Genomic DNA, 19,398 nt, shown 5'->3' on the forward strand with positions numbered 1-19,398 from the left:
AATCGAGCTGCGTGTATGAGGAATAAAACGATACTTCTGAGTGGTCTTCTCCCATAGTGGTCAGCAACCCGGGCGGCCGCCATCCGATTCTACTTTTGCTGCGATTGGATGTTAACCGTTTTGCACAGTCGTCGCCGCCCGTATACTGCGGAACGTTCAAGCTTACGTGGGGATGTGTCTTGGCATCTCGTGCTTCTTGACCATCTGATCAGAGAAAAGGCCATCCCAAATGTACTCCGCGTGCGCCGTGCGGTCAGAGCGCCTGTATGCATATAAAGTCTACGGATTCCCTAGCTCTGAGCCAAGGCGATTATGCGACTCACCTTTAGCACTAGTGATTACTTGAATACGTCTATGGCTGACGAGCACGGACGATCACTCTACACTGTGTCCACCAGTGGTTTCTTAAACCGACAGACGACCCTTTACAAGGCCAACACTTCCGGTAGCTCAAACGATCCCACGACACTTGCCACCATCAAATGGAGTCACTGCAGTAGTGACAAGATTTGGTTCGAGGGGAGAGAGGTTGAAGCTAGTCAGTTGATGACCCAGCACGGGTGTTGCTCGTGTGTTGTCTTGATCGCTCAACGCATGCGGATACTAACCGATGGTAACAGGAGTCCATGTTTTGTCGGACCAGACAATCAAACGTACAAGTGGAAGATTGGCAGCGAAAACTGCTGGGTGCGTCTGAATTCATGGCATAGGAGCGATTGCGCGATGAATGAGAGTAGCTTAAACGAGAGAGCATGGATGGTCAGCTTGCCAAGTACCATAAACACAATCTGGGAATTAGGAAGCCGTCGCATCCCCCGTATCTCGATATTTCTGATTCGCTTCAGTACATACTGGATCACGTCGTGCTGACTTTTATTCTTGCAGAAAATATGAGCCGAAGGTAGGCTTCGGATTGCTGGCATGGCATTTTGGCACTGACATCACAAACTTAATCCCCCCAGCTACACATTAGATTTGGTGTTAGTATTTTTCTGCTGTATAGCAAACTTAGGGTGGTAGCAGGAATAACAGATGCGATAACGGGGGAATATTTTGCAGTGTACAGATCAATGCTCGTTCTTGGTAGGGACCAGGTTTTAAATTTCGTGAGTGATGCTCGCGTGTTACTTCGAGACTAAGTCAAAGTTAGTCTGGATACCAGACTGTCTATATGAAGCAAGCTGTCGATAGACATTTGGACGCTTCATAGACAGGCCTGCCGGTATCCAGACTACATGTGAAATCGTAAAGTATGCCTAAACAAGGTAATATTTGCGCGAGGACTTCGAACACCAGTAGTTAGCAACGAAGGGAGGCAGATCCCACTTATCTGCAAGGACGTCGATACATCCAGATACATCCAGATGGGTGACGGATTATCGCGGCTACTAGCACAAAAGCGCTACTGCATTTGGGCGTACATTATGGTTTTACGGAGAAGGGGGCCGAAGCAACCAAAACAACCGGCCCAGTTGTTATACCACTGACCCGCATGGCATCCTGGTTACGGAGGACACATTCGCCCCTTAGTATCTCATTGTTGCTCAGAAGTGGTTCCGGATATCATTATCCTGTTCTTCAGAGGTGGTTTATGCCGATCCTTACTACCCAGCGAAAATGGACCATTGCAATGGTTCCTGACACCAACTACGTTTTGAGTTTGTCCTCAGATTGAGGAGGGTGGGTACAGAGGTACCTCGTGTCACCCCCAAGGGACGCCAGATTGAGCTGAGGTTTTTTCGTGAGGTGCCGTCGGTGCCTGGCAACAGCTTATGGGAAGGTCATATTGCTTAAGGTGAGTATAAAAGTCGATATCTTTGTCCGGAAACCATCCCCGCATCGTCTCTCGCCCTCCGTCTGATAGTCATTCTATTCATTTTACCGCGGGTGCGGTTTTGTAAGTGATTAGCTTTCGTGGCTCTTGGTCTGTGACCTGTCCACTCTCTCGAAATGCACTTTCTTGAAACCCCATTCCTTCTTTTCACCCTCCTTTCCTTTCCTTTCTTCGTACGGTCACAATGTACGCTCAAAATTCCGAACAATCCTCTCACAGCGGCGGGCCTCGCGACTCCTTTTGAACTCTCGGGATGTAATGTAATCAAGAATTTGTCCTCTTGAAGATGCAACTACTTACCCATTCAATGCGTAGCAACTAGACTTCGCTGACCAAGGCGTTTTCGTGGAAGCAAACATATTTGATCCTGCGACTGGCAATATCCAGATTTACAGTCCCCTCGTCATCAATGCTGGAATGACCAGTACAGCGAACAACACAAATCATTCCAAGTCCGGTGGAAGCGCAGGCTTTTTTATTCCCCCCATTACGCCTACCGTTCCCAACGGCGCAGTTGTTGCTCTTTGGTTTGGCTCGAATGCTGATACACTCACTTTGACCGGCGACACCAATACTTGTGTCAACGGGCTGGACAACTTGGTATTTGGACAAGTATGATTCGTCTTTCGTTCGCTCCTCGCCATGTTTATTGACCGACTTATAGTTCGCGTACTGTAATGCCCCAGCTTGGTTCACTGCCGTCAACGGAGCTGTGGCGAACGACCTTGTTAAGGTTCCGGCTCCCGGTACTGGTTTAAACGGCCAAGCTTGTCCAACGACACGGGATTTCCGGATCGTTGACCAGGTATATTTTATTTGTTCGTTTGTGTCGCCCACCGGTGTCTGATCCCACGGCGTCTTCAATAGGACCAGTCAGATAATGTCGTTACCACGTACCTTTTGATTAACAATAATACGTTGGCGCAGCACACTCCGGAGAATGCGCAAGCCAATCCTAATGCAGAGGTTCTATCGAACGGTACGGACATCCGCCTAAACATGTTTTGACATGTTCTGATCCCCAACAGCATCCGATAATGCCCTCCTTAACGAGTTCATTCAGCCTACACTCAAATGTACGCCTTACCAAAACGCTTGTGCGACTTGCCCCACTGGTCAATCGCCTGCGCTATCGACGAATGTTAGTGTTTTCTTGCGGCGTGGGAATCTCACCACTGATACTTTGGACACTTAGGAACTCCAAGGAGCATTTTATCCGCCGGCTGGTGGTCCAGCACTGGTCCCCCTCAATGATCCCATGGTCCTCGTCAATGGAAATGAGTCTCTCGACAAAGTTAACCTGTATCGCGCAGGGGTGGGTCAACCCACAGCCGACCAAAACAATGCATCCGGGACGACTTATTGGTGCGTGTGTGCCCCTGACAAATTGCTATCCCTTACCATGGTTCGTACTGACTTTTTTATATATAGCCATCAATTTGCTCAGTCAGGCATCTTCATCGCATCGAATGAACAAGCGTTCACTCAAGTGACCTCCCCTGCCGCCGACCAAGCGACGAATTTATTCACTTTCTTGGCTATGAGGTTTTCGGCGTCGTTCGGGCCGGCGCCCGGTATGTCTTTTTACTTTGATGCTGTGGCTGCCTCTGGTCCTTAAACATTCAACTCTCTCGTGGGAAACGCGATATATAGGACTCGGTTGCGTAACCTTGTTGAATGTAGATAATCCTGTTACACTAACTATGGATGGAAACGGCGTTGTAACTGCGGCTGTGATTAACACGTCCGTCTTGCAACAAATCCTTGGAGGTGGAGGAGTACGTTGGTTGTCTCCTTCGTTGATTTTTTGAAGTTTCCCTTTGACGTTCGACTTCCCTAGGTTTCTTCTTCTATCACTACCGCTACCACAAGCTCACATCCTACTACTACTAGTGCAAGTTCGCGTCCCGCTACTAGTGCACACACGACTAGGCACTCATCCCCGCCTCCGGCGTTAAACTCGTGTCAACCGCTGCGACCTGTATCCTCCTCGACTCCGGGCATAACCTCGATTCAAGGCACGACGTCGGCTCAGATAACTTCCACCGTGACAACCACTTCGGCAGGTGCAGCTACCTCGATTCCGTCCCATTCCAGCGGCGGCTCTTCGGCACCCAGTCATACGCACACGCACACAAAACATCACAATAACCCGACCGACACAACCCCATACCTTACAATAACGCCGAGTGCGACAGGATCAATCATGTTGGATACGACTAACACCATGATCACACCGAATGCGACTTGCACCGCGACCGCGCCGGGGGCGAATGGTACCCAAATTCAAACTGTCACTGTCACCGTCACCGCGACGACGTGTCCGACTAAGGTGAGATACAATCTTCTTCTGCGTCTTGTGGGATGTTTAATGTGCAATAATCTTAATGCGGTATGTCTCCTGCTACATAGCCGGCCGGACAGCGCCGGAGGTCACCTGATCCGTTGTCACCACGGCTCTTGCCGAGGTAAGAACCACTGAACCAGCACTGGTACCGTTTTCGATTATGACTCCCCCGCATTCTAGGTCGTACAGCCACAATAGGATACGTAAGAAGAGGTTCTCTCTGGAAATGTGATGTAGCGTTGCTTCCCATGCGGGCTGGTCTTTTCAGTTATTTTTAAAGTGCCAAAGTATTTGGCCCATAACATCGTTCAAGGAATTCGCTACCCTGTACTTGTTATTTCCGATGGTGCGACAATCACTTGCTGGCATATTACCCTTCCGCACCGTTCCCTACTTTCTTCACAATAGGGTTCCACATTCTCACCTCGTTTCAATATATCTTCTGAAGCTCCGAGAGCAGACTTGTTCATTCCACATGGTTTACACTACTAGTAGCAATAATGGATGTACTTCCTGCCAATCTCGTCCTTACTCTATTAGTATACAGAGTTTGAGTGACAGTTACGCGGTATTGAAAGGCGGTACCTCTGCGCCAGAACAAGGCGTTCTTTTTTTTCTTTTTGAAATTCCTTAGGATTTCATACAGAATAACAACGTATATTCAGTACCTAATAGTTCAGTACAGATCTATCATAGATTTTTTTTTCCATCTCCGCCGTGAATGACAGCTTGAAAAAAAAAAGCAATCCCGTCAACGAGTTGCCTAGAGAACGAAAATTAAGGAAATCGCAACGGTGAAACCAACGACGACTTTGGAGGACAAGAGCTGCGCAGCACCACCTGTCATTGTCGCATACGGGTTCGAGCTCGCAGATTGAGTTGGGGAACTGCCAGAGTTTCCTCCCTGCGATGACGTGCTGCCGTTCTGCACAGACGTGATGTCAACTGGGACCATCAACGGCGTACTCCCTGCATTGCTGAGGCTAACACTCCCATCCTCGTTAAGGGTTTCCGGGTTGGCAGCCAGGAACGTACGGGTGTACCTTTGAGATATCAGCTCAGACTCCTAGATTCCTAGTCTAGAACTTACATCACATTCTCGGCCACGTATTGATAAGCCCACTGAGGCATGCCAGACATATCAATGCCACCCCCCCAGCCCGCTGCCATGGTATTATTTTGAGTCATCATTTGCGTGTACTGCCACATAGCGCCCATGGCCGAACTCTGACGAACTCTGTTAGCAAGTAAGAGGGAAATTTGGCATACCTACTTACGTTTGCAGCCATAGCAGGCATCATGCTGGATAACGACATGTTGCTTCCCATAGCAGCATTCGGAGGGTTTCTGACACAAGACGTGAACATCAAATAACGCCATAGTAGCCGACATTCGTCCGACGTACATGATACCGAACATGCCTTTCTGGCAGTGACCTGGAGTACCGCAGTAGAAGAATGTGCTGTTTGTATCGTTGACCATCTGTTGGACTGGAAGAAAACCTCAGAGAGATCACTAGACGCGAAGTTCCGCTGCTTACAGACAAAACTTTTGTTTTGTTCACCCGAGGCAAACGGCGCATCCGTGGTCTTATTACAAATCTAAAACAGCTTTCCTATTAGATATGTATTTGTTACGAGCAGAGGAATCACATTACCGCGAGTTCCGACGACTTGGTGACAGTATGGTTGTTTGCGTTCCACACAAACACAACGGTGTCCCCGACAGACGCATTGACGACAAATGGAACATAACGAAGGATTCCCTGAGTCGGCGCGACAACGACAGTATGAGACATGCCACTAGCAGTGGTGCCGGTCGCAGTAGTAGTACATGGAGGCGTGGTCGAGGGTGTGGTTGATGTCGTGTAGATGTTGCCACCGCAGGTGCATGGGGGCGTAGCCCATCCGTTACTTGATGCCGAGGAGCTGCTTGCTGACCATCCGCTGCTTGGCGACGTGTAGCTGTTCGCTGACCACCCGCTGCTTGGCGATGTGTAGCTATTCATCGATCCCGTGCCGCTCTGCGCCGCGTAGCTGTTCACCGACCACATACCACTAGCGACCGTATTATTCGCTGGCCAGGCTGCCGCAAGTCCCGCTGCGATGCTGGCCAAAAAAATTCTAGAAAACATGGCACAAAAATGGGTCGAGAATCAACTCGACTAAGACGAAATGAGAAGAGGAGAAGGGCAGGAAGGAAAGAGGGTGGGGGGATCCGCGAAAATAAGTCCTCATGAAATACCGTACAGTCCCATTTTCAAATAAAAGTTTTATCGCCGTTTTGTCACCCGGGGTGACCGAGACACTATTTGAAAACCTTCGTCGCGACGACGATGGGATGGCAACTGTTTGAGAAATAGTCAAGGGTTCCACATTTTTCACGTCCCTTCAATGTCACTGACCCGTATTTGCTTGATCACCCGCCTGTCAACATATCACTTCTGTAACTCGGAGAGCAGAATTATTCGTTCTGTATGGTGTTCGCTACTCGCAGAGATAATGGATGCAGTACTTCCTTCCTTCCGAGTCACGTCGATCTTGTCATTACGTAAGTACTACAATGTACCGAAGTTGCAAATTCGTGTGGCTCCTATCAGTCTCACTGCTCATGCCATGACCCAACCCGTCGTCCGTCCGCAGTTTACTCCACTGCCATGTGACACAAACACTAGTGCTGAATACGCTCCCCTCCGGACATCATGCAGCGGCAGGACTGAGATATGGACACCCATCATACGCTGCCCTGCTCCATTCACAACCGAGTTTGTGAGTTGTACCAGTTTCATATCGCAGGTTGATAATGATTACTAGTTCCAATTGAAATACGGCCGCGCCATCCGTCCCACGTGCTGATACTATCGCATCCGACCTGCCCATTTGCCAGTTTGAAAACGCAGTGGACCAACTCGTACACCACCCAGAGTACAACTCGACACTTATATTACGATCCGAGACGCTGAGCGATGTGCGTTTCTCGGAGGATGACGGTCCAGCCCGTGAACAGGAAGATGCTGAGACGATGCTGCTCAAGGCTCTTACGCACTGCGATCTCGAGGGATATAGACCTGTGCGTGCGATACGCCGACGGCTGTTACCGCGCAGGCCGGGAAGAGATGCGAGTCTTGAACAAACGTGTGTATTTTATACCGCAACGGTCACAAGCACGGAAGTAGGAAAAGTACATGCTCTGGAGGGGGAACATACTACTACACCGATGTACGAAGACGAGCAAGACAGCGCAACATCGCTGCTGATACTGACTCCGCTCTTGAAAGACGGCGAATCATTGCCTTATTACCATCCTGCAGTAAGGCGTCTTGCAGTGAGGTACGTCCAGAATATCCAGGAACCTTGTAGTGAGTCGGAAACGACGACCCTAGCTTCTGGTATGCTCCTCATCGAAGCCGTCCTCCCCCCATCGGGGCCCACCCCACCTCATCCACCCGACTCTAATTCCCGCCTCTACCGAACCTGCCTCGCCCTTCTTGACACTGTCCACCGATATGGGTGGGGCGCACTCACGCATTATCGCAAACGTGTCCACCATGACACGCTCGTCCCACGCGAGACATACCAAGATCTATACCTCGTCCTGCGAGAGCGGTACAAGCATCTCGTCAGTCAATGGAAGGAGGCGACGGATCCAGCAAAGCATGTGTTCGAGGTGAGTTCATGCATCCTGAGATCTTTGTGTGAGATGTCATTGACGGGGTCGGTCGTGTGCCGGTTTTTTATATATGTAGGATGTAGGCATTGCAACTTTTTTGATGTTGTTCTGGAAGGCGACGTATGGGACTCGTCGCGATGGCAGTGTCGAACCTGATGCTGATCATGGAGGCGGGGCGGATACAAATATGATGCCATGCAGAAACTGGCCTCGTCCTGCGGGTGGGTTTCTGGACCTAGGGTGCGTGCACACACCCCACCGATTCTCGTTTTCATTTCTCTGAGCGATTGTTTACCTCTGTGACAGATGCGGAAATGGACTCTTAGTTCATATCCTTGTTTCTGAGGGGTACGTTGGTCATGGTATCGATGTGCGAGCACGCCAGTCCTGGTCTCACTATCCCGAAGCGACGAGAAAAGCTCTGCACGTCTACTCCCTTGATCCTACGGGTTACATCCACCACCCTCGAACAGAATCCGCAGGATCAAGTGGCAATCTAAAATCCTCCGACGATACCAAGAACGACACCGGAACAGACTTCTTCAAGCCAGGCGTCTTCCTCATCGGAAACCACGCCGACGAGCTGACGCCATGGGTGCCTGTATTGGCGACGCTCTGCGATGCCGTAGGATACCTTTCCATCCCCTGCTGTGCATGGGGATTCGATGAGCGGTTTGCGAGGTCTTCGACAGCGACATCTTCGCTGCTTTCGTTCTACTGCAGATCATCTCTATATGATCCATCTACTATCAACCTCGAGGGAGACATGGACGACGAATCTGCGTTCATAGAAACCCTCAATCTTGGTGCAGAGGGCACTCGTAAAAGTCAGTACTCGGTGTATAGAATATGGTTGGCAAGATTGAGTCGGTGGATGGGGTGGAAAGTTGAATGCGAGGTGTTGAGGATTCCGAGTACGAGAAATTGGGGGGTCGTTGGTACGTGATCATGCCGTAGTTTCGTTTTTGTATACTTTCGTCTGACGGAGTCGATAGGTCGGGAACGGTTGCACGTTGGAGGAGATGAGGATGGGGAGCTGTTCAAGGAACGAGCGAGGGAGATTGTGAGGGAAGTTGTGAGACGGGGCGTGTTTAAGACGAGGAAGCCAGAGGGCAAAGCGGGAGATCACTAAACCATAGTGGACTTCGACTACTAGGCGTGTATAAACTGTCTAAATCCTTTCCTCTAGGCTGCGTATACATAAAAGACACGGAGGGTACATCAAACAGACATAGGGTATGTATGAGCCAACGAAAGCAGTCAAACAAAATCAAAGTGGGAAGAAAAATGATGGTTGCTGGTCAGCCTCCGCCGACATCCTTCTACACTCCTCCAAAAGCTCCCTTAACTCGGCGACATTGCTCACCCTTGCTGACGTCCGTTCTTCCTCGTGGTCTGTATAATCCTCATACTCGCCTTCCTCTTCTTCGTCACTCCCGTCGGGTTCTCCGACAGGATCCCGCGGGAGGTTCCCTAGCAGCCCGGCCGAACAATCTTCCAATCTCACACGCATGGATTCGCATGCATCCCACCACCTTTCCCATCTCTCAAAACACTCGCCTGCTCTCGGTCCATTTTCGTCATTTAAATCCTGCAACAATAGCGGGTTCAGAATCCTCACTCGCTCGAGGCGGGGAAACGATGCGCGAGAGAGAGCGCGGAAGTTGGCGTCGTTAGTGCGCTGGACGAGGAGCGTGCGCAAGGGGTCAGCGGAGATGTATGCGGAGGCGTAACCGACTCCGAAGGCGTATATGCACCCATGGAGACCTATGTGGCGGATGTGCTCGTGTGGGCGGTTGGTTAGGGATATCGGAGCGAGATCGGCATCTAAATCGGCATTGGGGTCGTTGTTGGAGCCATCATGATTGAGGGAGGTAGATCGTTCGGGAGGGGGGATTTTCCAGTCGAGGTTGAAGCAGAAGGTGGTAAGGATTGGACAGAGATCCAGGATGGCGCGTATGTCTAGTGCGGGCACGCAGTTTAGATCAAGGAAGAGAAGAGTTGCACCGTGTTGGGCGAGGAAACCAGTGACGTCAGGTATGTCGTGCGTATTAGCTCCAAAGTCGAAGGAGAAAGTGTTGAACATAGGTAACGTCCACCCCGCAGCTTGTTCCATAAACTCCTGGCAGAACCCCTTTAGAAAGAGTTGTTGGAGACTAGGTAGAGTCAGTTTGACGGATTCCGCGGATCCGAGGGTGATAGTGTCAGGTTCTTTGATTGCCTCGTCGAATGTGAGGTGGACAGAGATGAGACTAGGAAGGGATGCGAGTGCCCATATAACTTTGGAGACCAGTTCGGATGGGACATGCCAGTGGGCTGTGCGGAGGTTGCGACAGTATGCTCCTAGCGTATCAGCGACGGCTCCGAACGCGGTTGACATTGGCCAATCTACGATAAATATTTCAAGGTTGGGCGTCTGCGCGAGGATGGCCAGGAGGGGCTCTTCAAAGTCGTCCATGGTTGGACCGCGCCCGTTGAAGAAATGGGTGATGTGCAAGCGACGAACCCACCACCCCAGGGATGTATCTCTGTCCAGGATGCGACGAAGGTCACGCAGTTTAGTGGGATTGTCAAAGAAGAGACATCGGACGAGGAACTCGGTTCCAAGTTGTCTCCATCGTTTGCAGGTTCGGATGATGGCCTGACATACACACATCATCAATTCATCGGTGTGTAGCGCGGCAAGGTATAAAGATTTAAAAAAACTCTCACTTTCTTCGTCGCGTAACTCCTCCGCTGTATGATGTTGATGGTATCCTGTGGTGTTCTGACCTTCCAGTCGCCATAGATGGCGCGAGCCCAGGTGGACTGAGCCATGCTGGTTGGCAGACCTGGATAGAATATGACATCCTCGTCCGCGGCGAGGTCGAAGATGTGAGACCAGAGCTCGGGTGGGAGCCTGTCTGCCATCTTTTTAGAAATAATACGCTTTGCCAGTGTCCGCTGCAGATCCAGCTTGTTCGCTATGCCCTCAAGTTTGCTAGAGTATGTAATAGACTTGGGAAGACACGCCTGGTCATGTGATCGTGCCATATTCGATAGTTCCCACCCCTGTCCCAGTGCTTCTGGTCACCAGACCACTCTTCCCAAGCGCCCTGGTCGGGTACAAATATACCCCACTGGCTTGTCCTCCTCCTCACTTGCACTGTACCTGCCCATAATGTCAACCGTAGAGATCAACGACGCAGTCTTCTGCGTACACCTCAAGGAAGTGGTATGTCCATTACATCACATACATACACGACAAACCGCTTATCAGCTTCCAACCCTGCAATCACATAACTACTCCCACGTCGTCTATTAGTGCAAGGACTGTGACTACGACGGTCGCGAGGAGAATGACGGGTTCTATGGGGTTCGTCTCCCTCCTTCGCCAGGCATGCATTACTGTAATCACATCCTTCAGTTTGACGCCATCAACCGTGAGCCACTCCAACCCCCGGCTGTGACTACGAACAAGGATGGTGTGTATCAGTGTAAGAAGCATGGATCTGCGGGTCAGTCCACTGTGTCTCTCACCCCCACAGACGATATCAACTAACGAGTCATGCGACAGAATGTAACCTGTGTTTCGGGTGGAAGAAACAGATTACCAGATTGAGGACTGCTGCGAAGAAGGCGGGAAAGAAATGATGGTCGATCTACGAAGGGTTAATGTTGTGTACTTTTAATGCTGTACTTTGACGATGAACACCATCATCGCATGTGAATCCATGCCAGAGTCTTGTCATAGAAGTGCGTTGGTCTTATCAGAGACTCGGCAAGAAGTACAGCCGGTCTATCAGTTACACGCACCATAATGTCTCTGACACCGCAACAAATTAGATTACCAGACCAGATTCGACGCACCTACAAAACGTCCCGACGAAAGCATGGTTTGGCATGTTCGATACGAATGGGTACAGATACTGTAAACTCGACCACAAATCAACAGAGAACCACATTGCAGAATGCAGCCGAGAAAGAAACCACACTCACGCGACCACTGCACGCTCAAAATCAAATTATCATACCCCTTCCCATTCAACTTCCCCATCGCATTCTGCGCACTCATCCAATCCTCAAAGCTCACGAAAGCAAAACCTTCACCAATACCCGTCTCTCTATCCCTCCCGACATACACACGGATGACACTACCCAAAGCTCCAAAGAACTCGCGTAGATCGTTTTCTTGGGTTTCTTCGGAGATGTTGGTCACGCGTAGCGTGGGGAACTCATCACGTGAGGTGCCTGGCCCACCGGCACCCAAACCCGGGGCATCGATTCGCCTGGCCCACGTATGCGCATCGAGGGAGGGACCTATTTGCCTGTCGTAGGTGCCGGCTCGGGTTCCGCTGCAGCATTCGCAAATGTACCCTCGTCAGGAGTGTCTTTCAATTGTTTGTCAACCCCTGACCAGTTCAGAAAACATGGTAGAGTTTCGACGTACCTGATGTTTCCGGCCCTGCAAGGTGGTCCTTGTAAGGACATTTTGCAGTCTCCTTTACAAAGTCTACAAGAGACTTTTCCACCTCCCGCTTTCACAAGTTCAGCCTTGATCGTCCGTTCTGCGAATGGTTCCGGTTCCGAGGACTGCGTCATGAATAGTAAACAACGTCGAACGTGATAAAAAGTATCACAAAATGTCCACGTACTTTGTTACCGGCAGTTATCTTGAGCGTAACGTTCTCGCCGACTGTCGTCGTAGCGTGATCCGGGCTTTCTTTGTCTCTCTTTCCTTGCCGAATTTGGCCCATTTTTTGCGTTCTGCAACAGGGTGCTCGACGATGAACTCTTGGAGAGTACGTTTGATTTTTCAGGTTATCTATTCACTATCGGAGTCAACGGGGATCAGATTAACGTGTGTACTTGAACAACGAAATGATAGCGGAAGTAAGCAGGAAAAGCACAAGAATGAGACTGACCTTGACTTTCTTTCCCTAGCGTCGTTAATAGTACATTCGACGGCGACATGGATCCCATTCTCGTCCACGTAATCTTCGATTATATTGGGTTGATCTGTCGACGATGGTATCCGTCATCATGGAATCCGCGCGGACGATACCACGAAAAAACAGCGAAGTTCGAGTCAATCGACCGAAAAACAACTCAAGAGTGATTCTCTCTCCCACGAGATACCTGATTACACAGGGCGGATAATACATACCGAGTTCGTCGACATCATCGGCCCATGATGTTTTCTGCGTGCTGTTGGTAAGCCTGTGTATCAGTACCCAGTAGTATGGCGTAATTAAACGCTATAGTACGCACGTTGTCTTGTGAGGTTTCGGAGTGGGCGATGGTATTTTTGCGTTTGGTGACAGCTCTATGTCGGAAAATTATTCGGTCCATTGCAATGATGTCAGATTTTTACACGGTGATAATCAGTTCATGATAGATTGCGTGTGTATGGAAAGCCAGACACTCGCGCCACATAATTTTTGAACTCAGCGCCGAACGCCCGAGCACTTCCTACTTTTGAAAAAAAAACTTTTGGCGAGACCCCAATCACCATTATACCATTGTTGAACATCCAATACAACAAGTCCATTCGCTATTGTGCCAACGTCCGAAGTCCCATCACCATGAGTTCACATGCTATAGTGATAGATTCGGCGGTCATTTACAAAAAATATTGTGTAGTTTTATCTGAGTTCAATATTACATAGACCCACAGCTTAGAGTACATATGTGTCTAATGTCTAAGTGGTTGAATGAAGAGACTTCGATCCATGGCTGAAAGCCTTCATCCCAAAGCCTTCTCATCTACAAAACAAGTTGCAAATATGTTGATTCTCGAACAGCGCCACCCCTTTCTCCACATTCCCCTCACCGAAGAGTCTTTGACCTTCAGCAACATCACTAGGGACAATAAAAGAGCACGGGATGTTGACAAGGTAGAATACTGAGTAAAATGTACTTACAGATGTGTGAGGATCTGTGGATCTGTCAAAAGCAGTCTGCTACCTGGTTGAACTCATGTAAGTAGATGCATGAATAGTGCTGCCTATCACCACAGCTTACCTTGATAGTCAGATATGTATACTTGACCACCAGTCATGATGTACTGTACGTGTTGAGTAAAGGCCAAAAAGTCCGTGATCTCTTCTGCCTTTGTATCCAGAAGGAAGCAAGGAGCCACATTGCCATTGTGGATGTACTTCACAAACTCATCATCTGAGGACATGTGGATGAGTTCCTCAACAAGGTATGTGACATTCACAATACTGCTGGGCTTGGACGGCTTCCCAGACCCCCTTTCTGTTTCCACTGGCACATCCAAATACACAAATAACAATCCTGTGTCCACAAAGTGCAGGTGAGGGATTTTGAAAGGTGGTGGTACCTTGGTATCTTTGACAGCACGATCAATGAATTGGTATGTCATCTGCAAGAGTGCTTTGGCCCAGTACAAAGCGTTAGCTTCATGGTAGAGTATGTTGGACTCGTCTTGTAGGGCATAACATGTGAATGGGGGTTTGACTTCCGCAGGATGGTCATCGATATACGGTCTTTTGAGGACGATGCGATCATTGGGAGATGACCTGATACCTGTGTCCCTGAGAGGTGATAGGTTGAGTTGTGCAATTTGGGCCATCTTGAATGCTCTGACTCTGATGATTGAATCGGCAGAGGCATCGAGCCAGTGTCACACACCAAAGGTGTTTGGTGAGGTGGACATGGATGTAGCTGATGAATGGAGGTGAAGACCATAGCCCTCATGTGAAGAAGGACAGCCAGCAATGTCAGCAGTCATCCCTCGCACAAGAACAAGTTGTCAATAGCAAAGAAAAAGGAGGAGGCAAGTTAAGCGCCAATAAAATTCTTAAGCACCTGTGTACGGCATTCCAGGTTTTCGACATATCTCCACCAGTTCTGCAGACACCGAAACCATTCCCACACTCACTTGTAGTGCTCAGCCACACAATCCTACCTTCCAGGATTGGAAAGGATTTGCGCACTCCACACATTTCTACAGCACTCCCTCCAAAAGACGCTCATTTTGCTAGTTCTTCTGATATGGCTGCCTCCACATCAGTCATTTCACTTGTCCCCTTTGCTAGGGACCATGGCTACATATATCTACCAGGAGTTCCTACCAGCTTCTGTCCTGAAGCATCCTGGTACATCCCACCCTCATCTGCCCCCTCTCAGCCCATCCCAGCTTGGACAGCATGTTCTTTTTGTCAGTATGACCTCCAGGAGGACATTCTTTGGTTGCCTCAGGTCTGTCATTCACTTGGAAAGGTATTATGTGGTTGTTTCAGTCTCTCCAGTCCAAGAAGCATATGGATCCTTCCTCCCTGCCCCCTGCAATGTCTTCATACCAGTCTTGTCTGTCATTCTTCCAAAATTGCAACAGCTACAGTATAATCTACTGTTCTCCACTCTCCCTGATCACATCCATGATGAGTATGATGCACATCTTGCCTCCTTGTTGCAAGATACAGCAGAAGATGCTCCCCCTTCATCCTCTCTTCCAACAGAGCCTCATTCATGAAGTTTTTATTTGCTTCACTGAGAGGATGGTTTGGGGGGGAAAGTTGCAATCCCCTACACTCCTGTCACCCCACAGACCCCCAAAGCTTGACCCCTGTTGACATCTGACTCACCCTGTCCACTTTTGGATGTACTATATCGGCATCAGATCAGCACTGCCTCTCTGTCATCCCACTTTGGCCTAGAAGTGATCTCTTCGAGATGTGACATGCACAGCCTCCCCCTAATGTGATTCCAGTGCACTTTCCCAGTTCCTGACATTGCTTGACTCATACTGTGACATTCTGACTGTCTTTGACTCACCTATTGCCAATACTTACCAATCTTTTGACTTTGCTTACTGATTCTTCGCTTTTTGGCTTACTTATCCTTACCAATGCTTACCAATGCTTTCCAAGATGATTACCCATCGCTTACATTCCTTACTCATCAGTTACCAATCACTTACCAAGTGTTTGCACCTTGTTTTCCATAGGCAACACCCCTGTACTGTATATAAGTCACTGTACTTAGGTAGCAAAAAGAAAAAAGAAGACATCAGAGAGCCCCTCTTGCTCACAATTTATCATCTCTCAGTAAATCATTCATCAGCTTCGATAGTTGAGACTTTATTAAGGGTCTAGCTATCATCTACTTGGCTTATCATCATCTATCATCCATATACTTCACTCCAAGCCCTCCCTGAGCTCAGTACAGCTTAGGACATCAAATTAAGTCACCATCCATCCTTCTGTAGGCTGACAGCAGTCTACCCTATCGCTTTCTATCACATTCTTGCTCCCTCTTCATCAGGAGCACCCCCAACCCTCAGCACTCATCTTTGAGTGTTGTAGCTTGCAAAAAATCCTCCCAAAGAACAGGTTCTACCATCTAGGTACTGCATAGGCACACCACCACTTGCTTTCATTGTCTTTTGTGTTGGTTTTGGTTGGTTTTCACCACTGAACCTCACTTTGACTCACACCATGGATTTTCCCAGAGCAAAGGTAGCATTTCTAATATCGAATGCAGCCTTCTCGCTGACCAGATTGTTAAGATCACGGGTCGGGATGAGGTAAAAGTCCACTTGTATGACTTTCTGCTGGAAGACTAAGATACATCAGTACTTTGAAACTACAATGATATCAACTGGAAAGTCTGCTTACCTGTCTTTACATTGAATTTGGAGGCCCCCCAGACTGTAATGCTTTCTTGATTTGATTGCGGTTGGGGGACAAGAAAGTTTTCGCAGATCTCTTCTGGGGCAGAAGGGGAGTAGAACCGCTGGACAAACTACTAGTATGATGGTGGTGGCGTTTACTGGACATCACACTTGAATTAGTGGGTGGCACCATATCCTATGTTCAATGCATTAGTGGATGGGTTGGGTCAAAATCATGTTGGAGCTAAGCATACCTTTTCTCCATCCTGAAGATGTGCCACATCGTGTGAGATTGGGCGATCAAACATGCTACTTGACATCGTAGAAACCACTCCCTTGGAGAAAGAAAGAGTGGATGGCTCAGAAATCATCGTGCTCCAAGGTACAACCAGCATCGAGGCCGTAGAACCAGGGAGAGAAGTGCTCAAGCTGGCCCGAGATGTCTGCTGTTCGTGGGCAGGTGGGCTAGAGTGGAGCTTCTCTCGAAATTCTTCAAATTCTTCCCATTGATTCACAGGTACAATGATGAATAACATGAACTGTTTTGATTTAAAAACCTTCGCTTTTGATCCTTTCTGATTGCTGTCATGGAGACAGTCACCATAAAAGTATGCTGTTGGGCTTGAATGTCTGGAAAGGTCAACCCATTTACTGTCATGGATGAAGAATTCCTCCTCTCGCCAGGGAAACTGTGGGCAGTAATCTTTGATGCGCAGTACCAAAATGCCAAGTGCTATGGCCGAAAGTTCATGTGCAGTGCTCAGTGCATCAACATCTTTCAGCCCCTCACAGATACTCTATTGAACTCGATTAACACTGCTCATACAATCTGAATCGAGCAAAACTTACCCTGATGTTGTTTGCTTGCAGATTCTTCTTTTTGCCCCCAGCTCTGAAGACTGCCCATATTTCTAAGGAGATTGTCTCTGTGGGAGGCAGATTGTGAGCCATGCATGCCCAACATTCATGTTGAGCTGCATAATGCACATGATGTGCGCTATAACCAGTGGAGCCAGGTGGCAGCGTGATCATGTGGCCTGATGCAGCATTTGCTGGAGGGTTTGCTGGCCGAGGGATGTCCTGCCAAGCGGATGGCACTTGGACACTTGGACCAGCAGGGAAAAACTTGGAGTTGTGATGAGCAGTTGGCATTGGCAGTGGAGGCATCAGCATTGCCAAGTTGCCGAGGTTTGGAGCAGCATTTGACATGGCCATGATGGCAGGGGGGTTGACCGAAGCTATGAATAAGTTGAGTTTAGCAGCAAGTCTGAACGCACAGATTGGACATACCTCGTGACTGTGCAGTGCTTATGGACTGATGTATGTACTGTGGATCAGGTAATGCTGAGGATGTATGAGTCCAAGCCCAACGAACAGAGCAGAACATACATACCATTGGTGTTTTGTGCCCAAGCTATGGTGGCAGGTTTGTTCTTGTACCACCTATGACACACTTCACAGATGAATTTACCAGGCTGAGCAGGATCATAGGAAACAACATAGAGGCAAGGCTTGCCCTTGCATATCAGAGCTTGGCACCAAGACTGCTGGCAGATCCTGTCTTCTTTTGTGAACACATCCTCAGTAAACTGAGTAATGAGGTTTGAAACAGATGCTTGCATGGGGGAAGGATCACAAGATAACAAAGATACTGAGTGAATGGGCAAGAACGACGGTAAACAGGTTAAGTACGATCCACCAGATGATGACCGGCTGGCATCCCAGTTGATGGAACCACTGGCACACACAAGGCCTGACCATAAAAATGTAACAAACTTCCTTCCTTAGCTAGTTTGTCATGAGATAAATTCCAGGCACTTACTTCAGTCAAGATGGAATCAGATGATGAAATATGTGAGGATGTTTCATGCAGCGGCCCTAGCATTGACCTTAAGTGTAGCAGACAGCTGATGAACTTTGGAACGGGTCCTCGAATGGATTTGGAAGCCTACCTGTAGGTTTCAGAGGAACACAACCATTGTCACACACCAAAGGTGTTTGGTGAGGTGGACATGGATGTAGCTGATGAATGGAGGTGAAGACCATAGCCCTCATGCGAAGAAGGACAGCCAGCAATGTCGGCAGTCATCCCTTGCACAAGAACAAGTTGTCAATGCCAAAGAAAAAGGAGGAGGCAAGTTAAGCACCAATAAAATTCTTAAGCACCCATGTACAGCATTCCGGTTTTCAACGTATCTCCACCAATTCTGCAGACACCGAAACCATTCCCACACTCGCTTGTAGTGCTCAGCCATGCGATCCTACCTTCCAAGATTGGAAAGGATTTGTGCACTCCACACATTTCTACAGCACTCCCTCCAAAAGATGCTCATTTCACTAATTCTTCTGATATGGCTGCCTCCACATCAGTCATTTCACTTGTCCCCTTTGCTAGGGACCATGGCTACATATATCTACCAGGAGTTCCTACCAGCTTCTGTCCTGAAGCATCCTGGTACATCCCACCCTCATCTGCCCCCTCTCAGCCCATCCAGCTTGGACAGCATGTTCTTTTTGTCAGTATGACCTCCAGGAGGACGTTCTTTGGTCGCCTCAGGTCTGTCATTTGCTTGGAAAGGTATTATGTGGTTGTTTCAGTCTCTCCAGTCCAAGAAGCATATGGATCCTTCCTCCCTGCCCCCTGCAATGTCTTCATACCAGTCTTGTCTGTCATTCTTCCAAAATTGCAACAGCTACAGTATAATCTACTGTTCTCCACTCTCCCTGATCACATCCATGATGAGTATGATGCACATCTTGCCTCCTTGTTGCAAGATACAGCAGAAGATGCTCCCCCTTCATCCTCTCTTCCAACAGAGCCTCATTCATGAAGTTTTTATTTGCTTCACTGAGAGGATGGTTTGGGGGGGAAAGTTGTGATCCCCTATGCTCCTGTCACCCCACAGACCCCCAAAGCTTGACCCCTGT

General features: G+C 48.8%; 7 protein-coding genes across 7 annotated transcripts; 3 read left to right on the forward strand and 4 right to left on the reverse strand.

The window, feature by feature from the left end:
- The first annotated feature begins 185 nt into the window (after window positions 1–185).
- F5J12DRAFT_340481 (uncharacterized protein) lies at window positions 186–1,096 on the forward strand. The gene is made up of 4 exons (XM_051738969.1): window positions 186–569; window positions 621–687; window positions 738–901; window positions 963–1,096. The coding sequence occupies exons 1-4, from the start codon at window positions 313–315 to the stop codon at window positions 1,018–1,020; spliced, it is 546 nt and encodes a 181-aa protein (XP_051596896.1). The 5' UTR covers window positions 186–312; the 3' UTR covers window positions 1,021–1,096.
- A 723-nt stretch (window positions 1,097–1,819) lies between these two features.
- Window positions 1,820–4,709, forward strand: F5J12DRAFT_914832 (uncharacterized protein). Its single transcript, XM_051749134.1, has 10 exons — window positions 1,820–2,094; window positions 2,150–2,446; window positions 2,499–2,639; window positions 2,702–2,813; window positions 2,863–2,975; window positions 3,030–3,199; window positions 3,266–3,408; window positions 3,488–3,612; window positions 3,675–4,302; window positions 4,362–4,709. Exons 1-10 carry the CDS (start codon window positions 1,951–1,953, stop codon window positions 4,457–4,459), a joined length of 1,971 nt encoding a protein of 656 aa, XP_051596897.1. The 5' UTR covers window positions 1,820–1,950; the 3' UTR covers window positions 4,460–4,709.
- Window positions 4,710–4,944: 235 nt separating this feature from the next.
- Window positions 4,945–5,979, reverse strand: F5J12DRAFT_895908 (uncharacterized protein; the record flags this gene model as incomplete). The annotated part of the gene is made up of 6 exons (XM_051747888.1): window positions 4,945–5,224; window positions 5,272–5,408; window positions 5,459–5,528; window positions 5,587–5,671; window positions 5,722–5,782; window positions 5,839–5,979. 6 exons carry the CDS (start codon window positions 5,977–5,979, stop codon window positions 4,945–4,947), a joined length of 774 nt encoding a protein of 257 aa, XP_051596898.1.
- Window positions 5,980–6,796: 817 nt separating this feature from the next.
- Window positions 6,797–9,051, forward strand: F5J12DRAFT_957073 (uncharacterized protein; the record flags this gene model as incomplete). Its single annotated transcript, XM_051749880.1, has 5 exons — window positions 6,797–6,949; window positions 7,068–7,847; window positions 7,927–8,090; window positions 8,157–8,788; window positions 8,846–9,051. 5 exons carry the CDS (start codon window positions 6,797–6,799, stop codon window positions 8,980–8,982), a joined length of 1,866 nt encoding a protein of 621 aa, XP_051596899.1. The 3' UTR covers window positions 8,983–9,051.
- A 69-nt stretch (window positions 9,052–9,120) lies between these two features.
- On the reverse strand, window positions 9,121–12,586 carry F5J12DRAFT_895910 (uncharacterized protein; the record flags this gene model as incomplete). The annotated part of the gene is made up of 7 exons (XM_051747889.1): window positions 9,121–10,491; window positions 10,563–10,830; window positions 11,864–12,149; window positions 12,206–12,220; window positions 12,280–12,294; window positions 12,347–12,422; window positions 12,485–12,586. The coding sequence occupies 7 exons, from the start codon at window positions 12,584–12,586 to the stop codon at window positions 9,121–9,123; spliced, it is 2,133 nt and encodes a 710-aa protein (XP_051596900.1).
- Window positions 12,587–13,839: 1,253 nt separating this feature from the next.
- Window positions 13,840–14,289, reverse strand: F5J12DRAFT_686744 (uncharacterized protein; the record flags this gene model as incomplete). The annotated part of the gene is made up of 2 exons (XM_051740323.1): window positions 13,840–14,073; window positions 14,119–14,289. Coding segments are annotated over 2 exons (405 nt in total), but the record flags the coding sequence as incomplete, so codon positions are not given.
- Window positions 14,290–16,366: 2,077 nt separating this feature from the next.
- F5J12DRAFT_785209 (uncharacterized protein) lies at window positions 16,367–18,092 on the reverse strand (the record flags this gene model as incomplete). The annotated part of the gene is made up of 6 exons (XM_051743192.1): window positions 16,367–16,407; window positions 16,475–16,601; window positions 16,725–17,267; window positions 17,320–17,708; window positions 17,761–17,814; window positions 17,864–18,092. The coding sequence occupies 6 exons, from the start codon at window positions 18,090–18,092 to the stop codon at window positions 16,367–16,369; spliced, it is 1,383 nt and encodes a 460-aa protein (XP_051596902.1).
- Window positions 18,093–19,398: the final 1,306 nt, after the last annotated feature.

The sequence above is a fragment of the Pisolithus orientalis genome, assembly GCF_024613125.1.
Source record: "Pisolithus orientalis strain OTSU chromosome Unknown F5J12scaffold_34, whole genome shotgun sequence".
NCBI classification, from domain to species: domain Eukaryota; kingdom Fungi; phylum Basidiomycota; class Agaricomycetes; order Boletales; family Pisolithaceae; genus Pisolithus; species Pisolithus orientalis.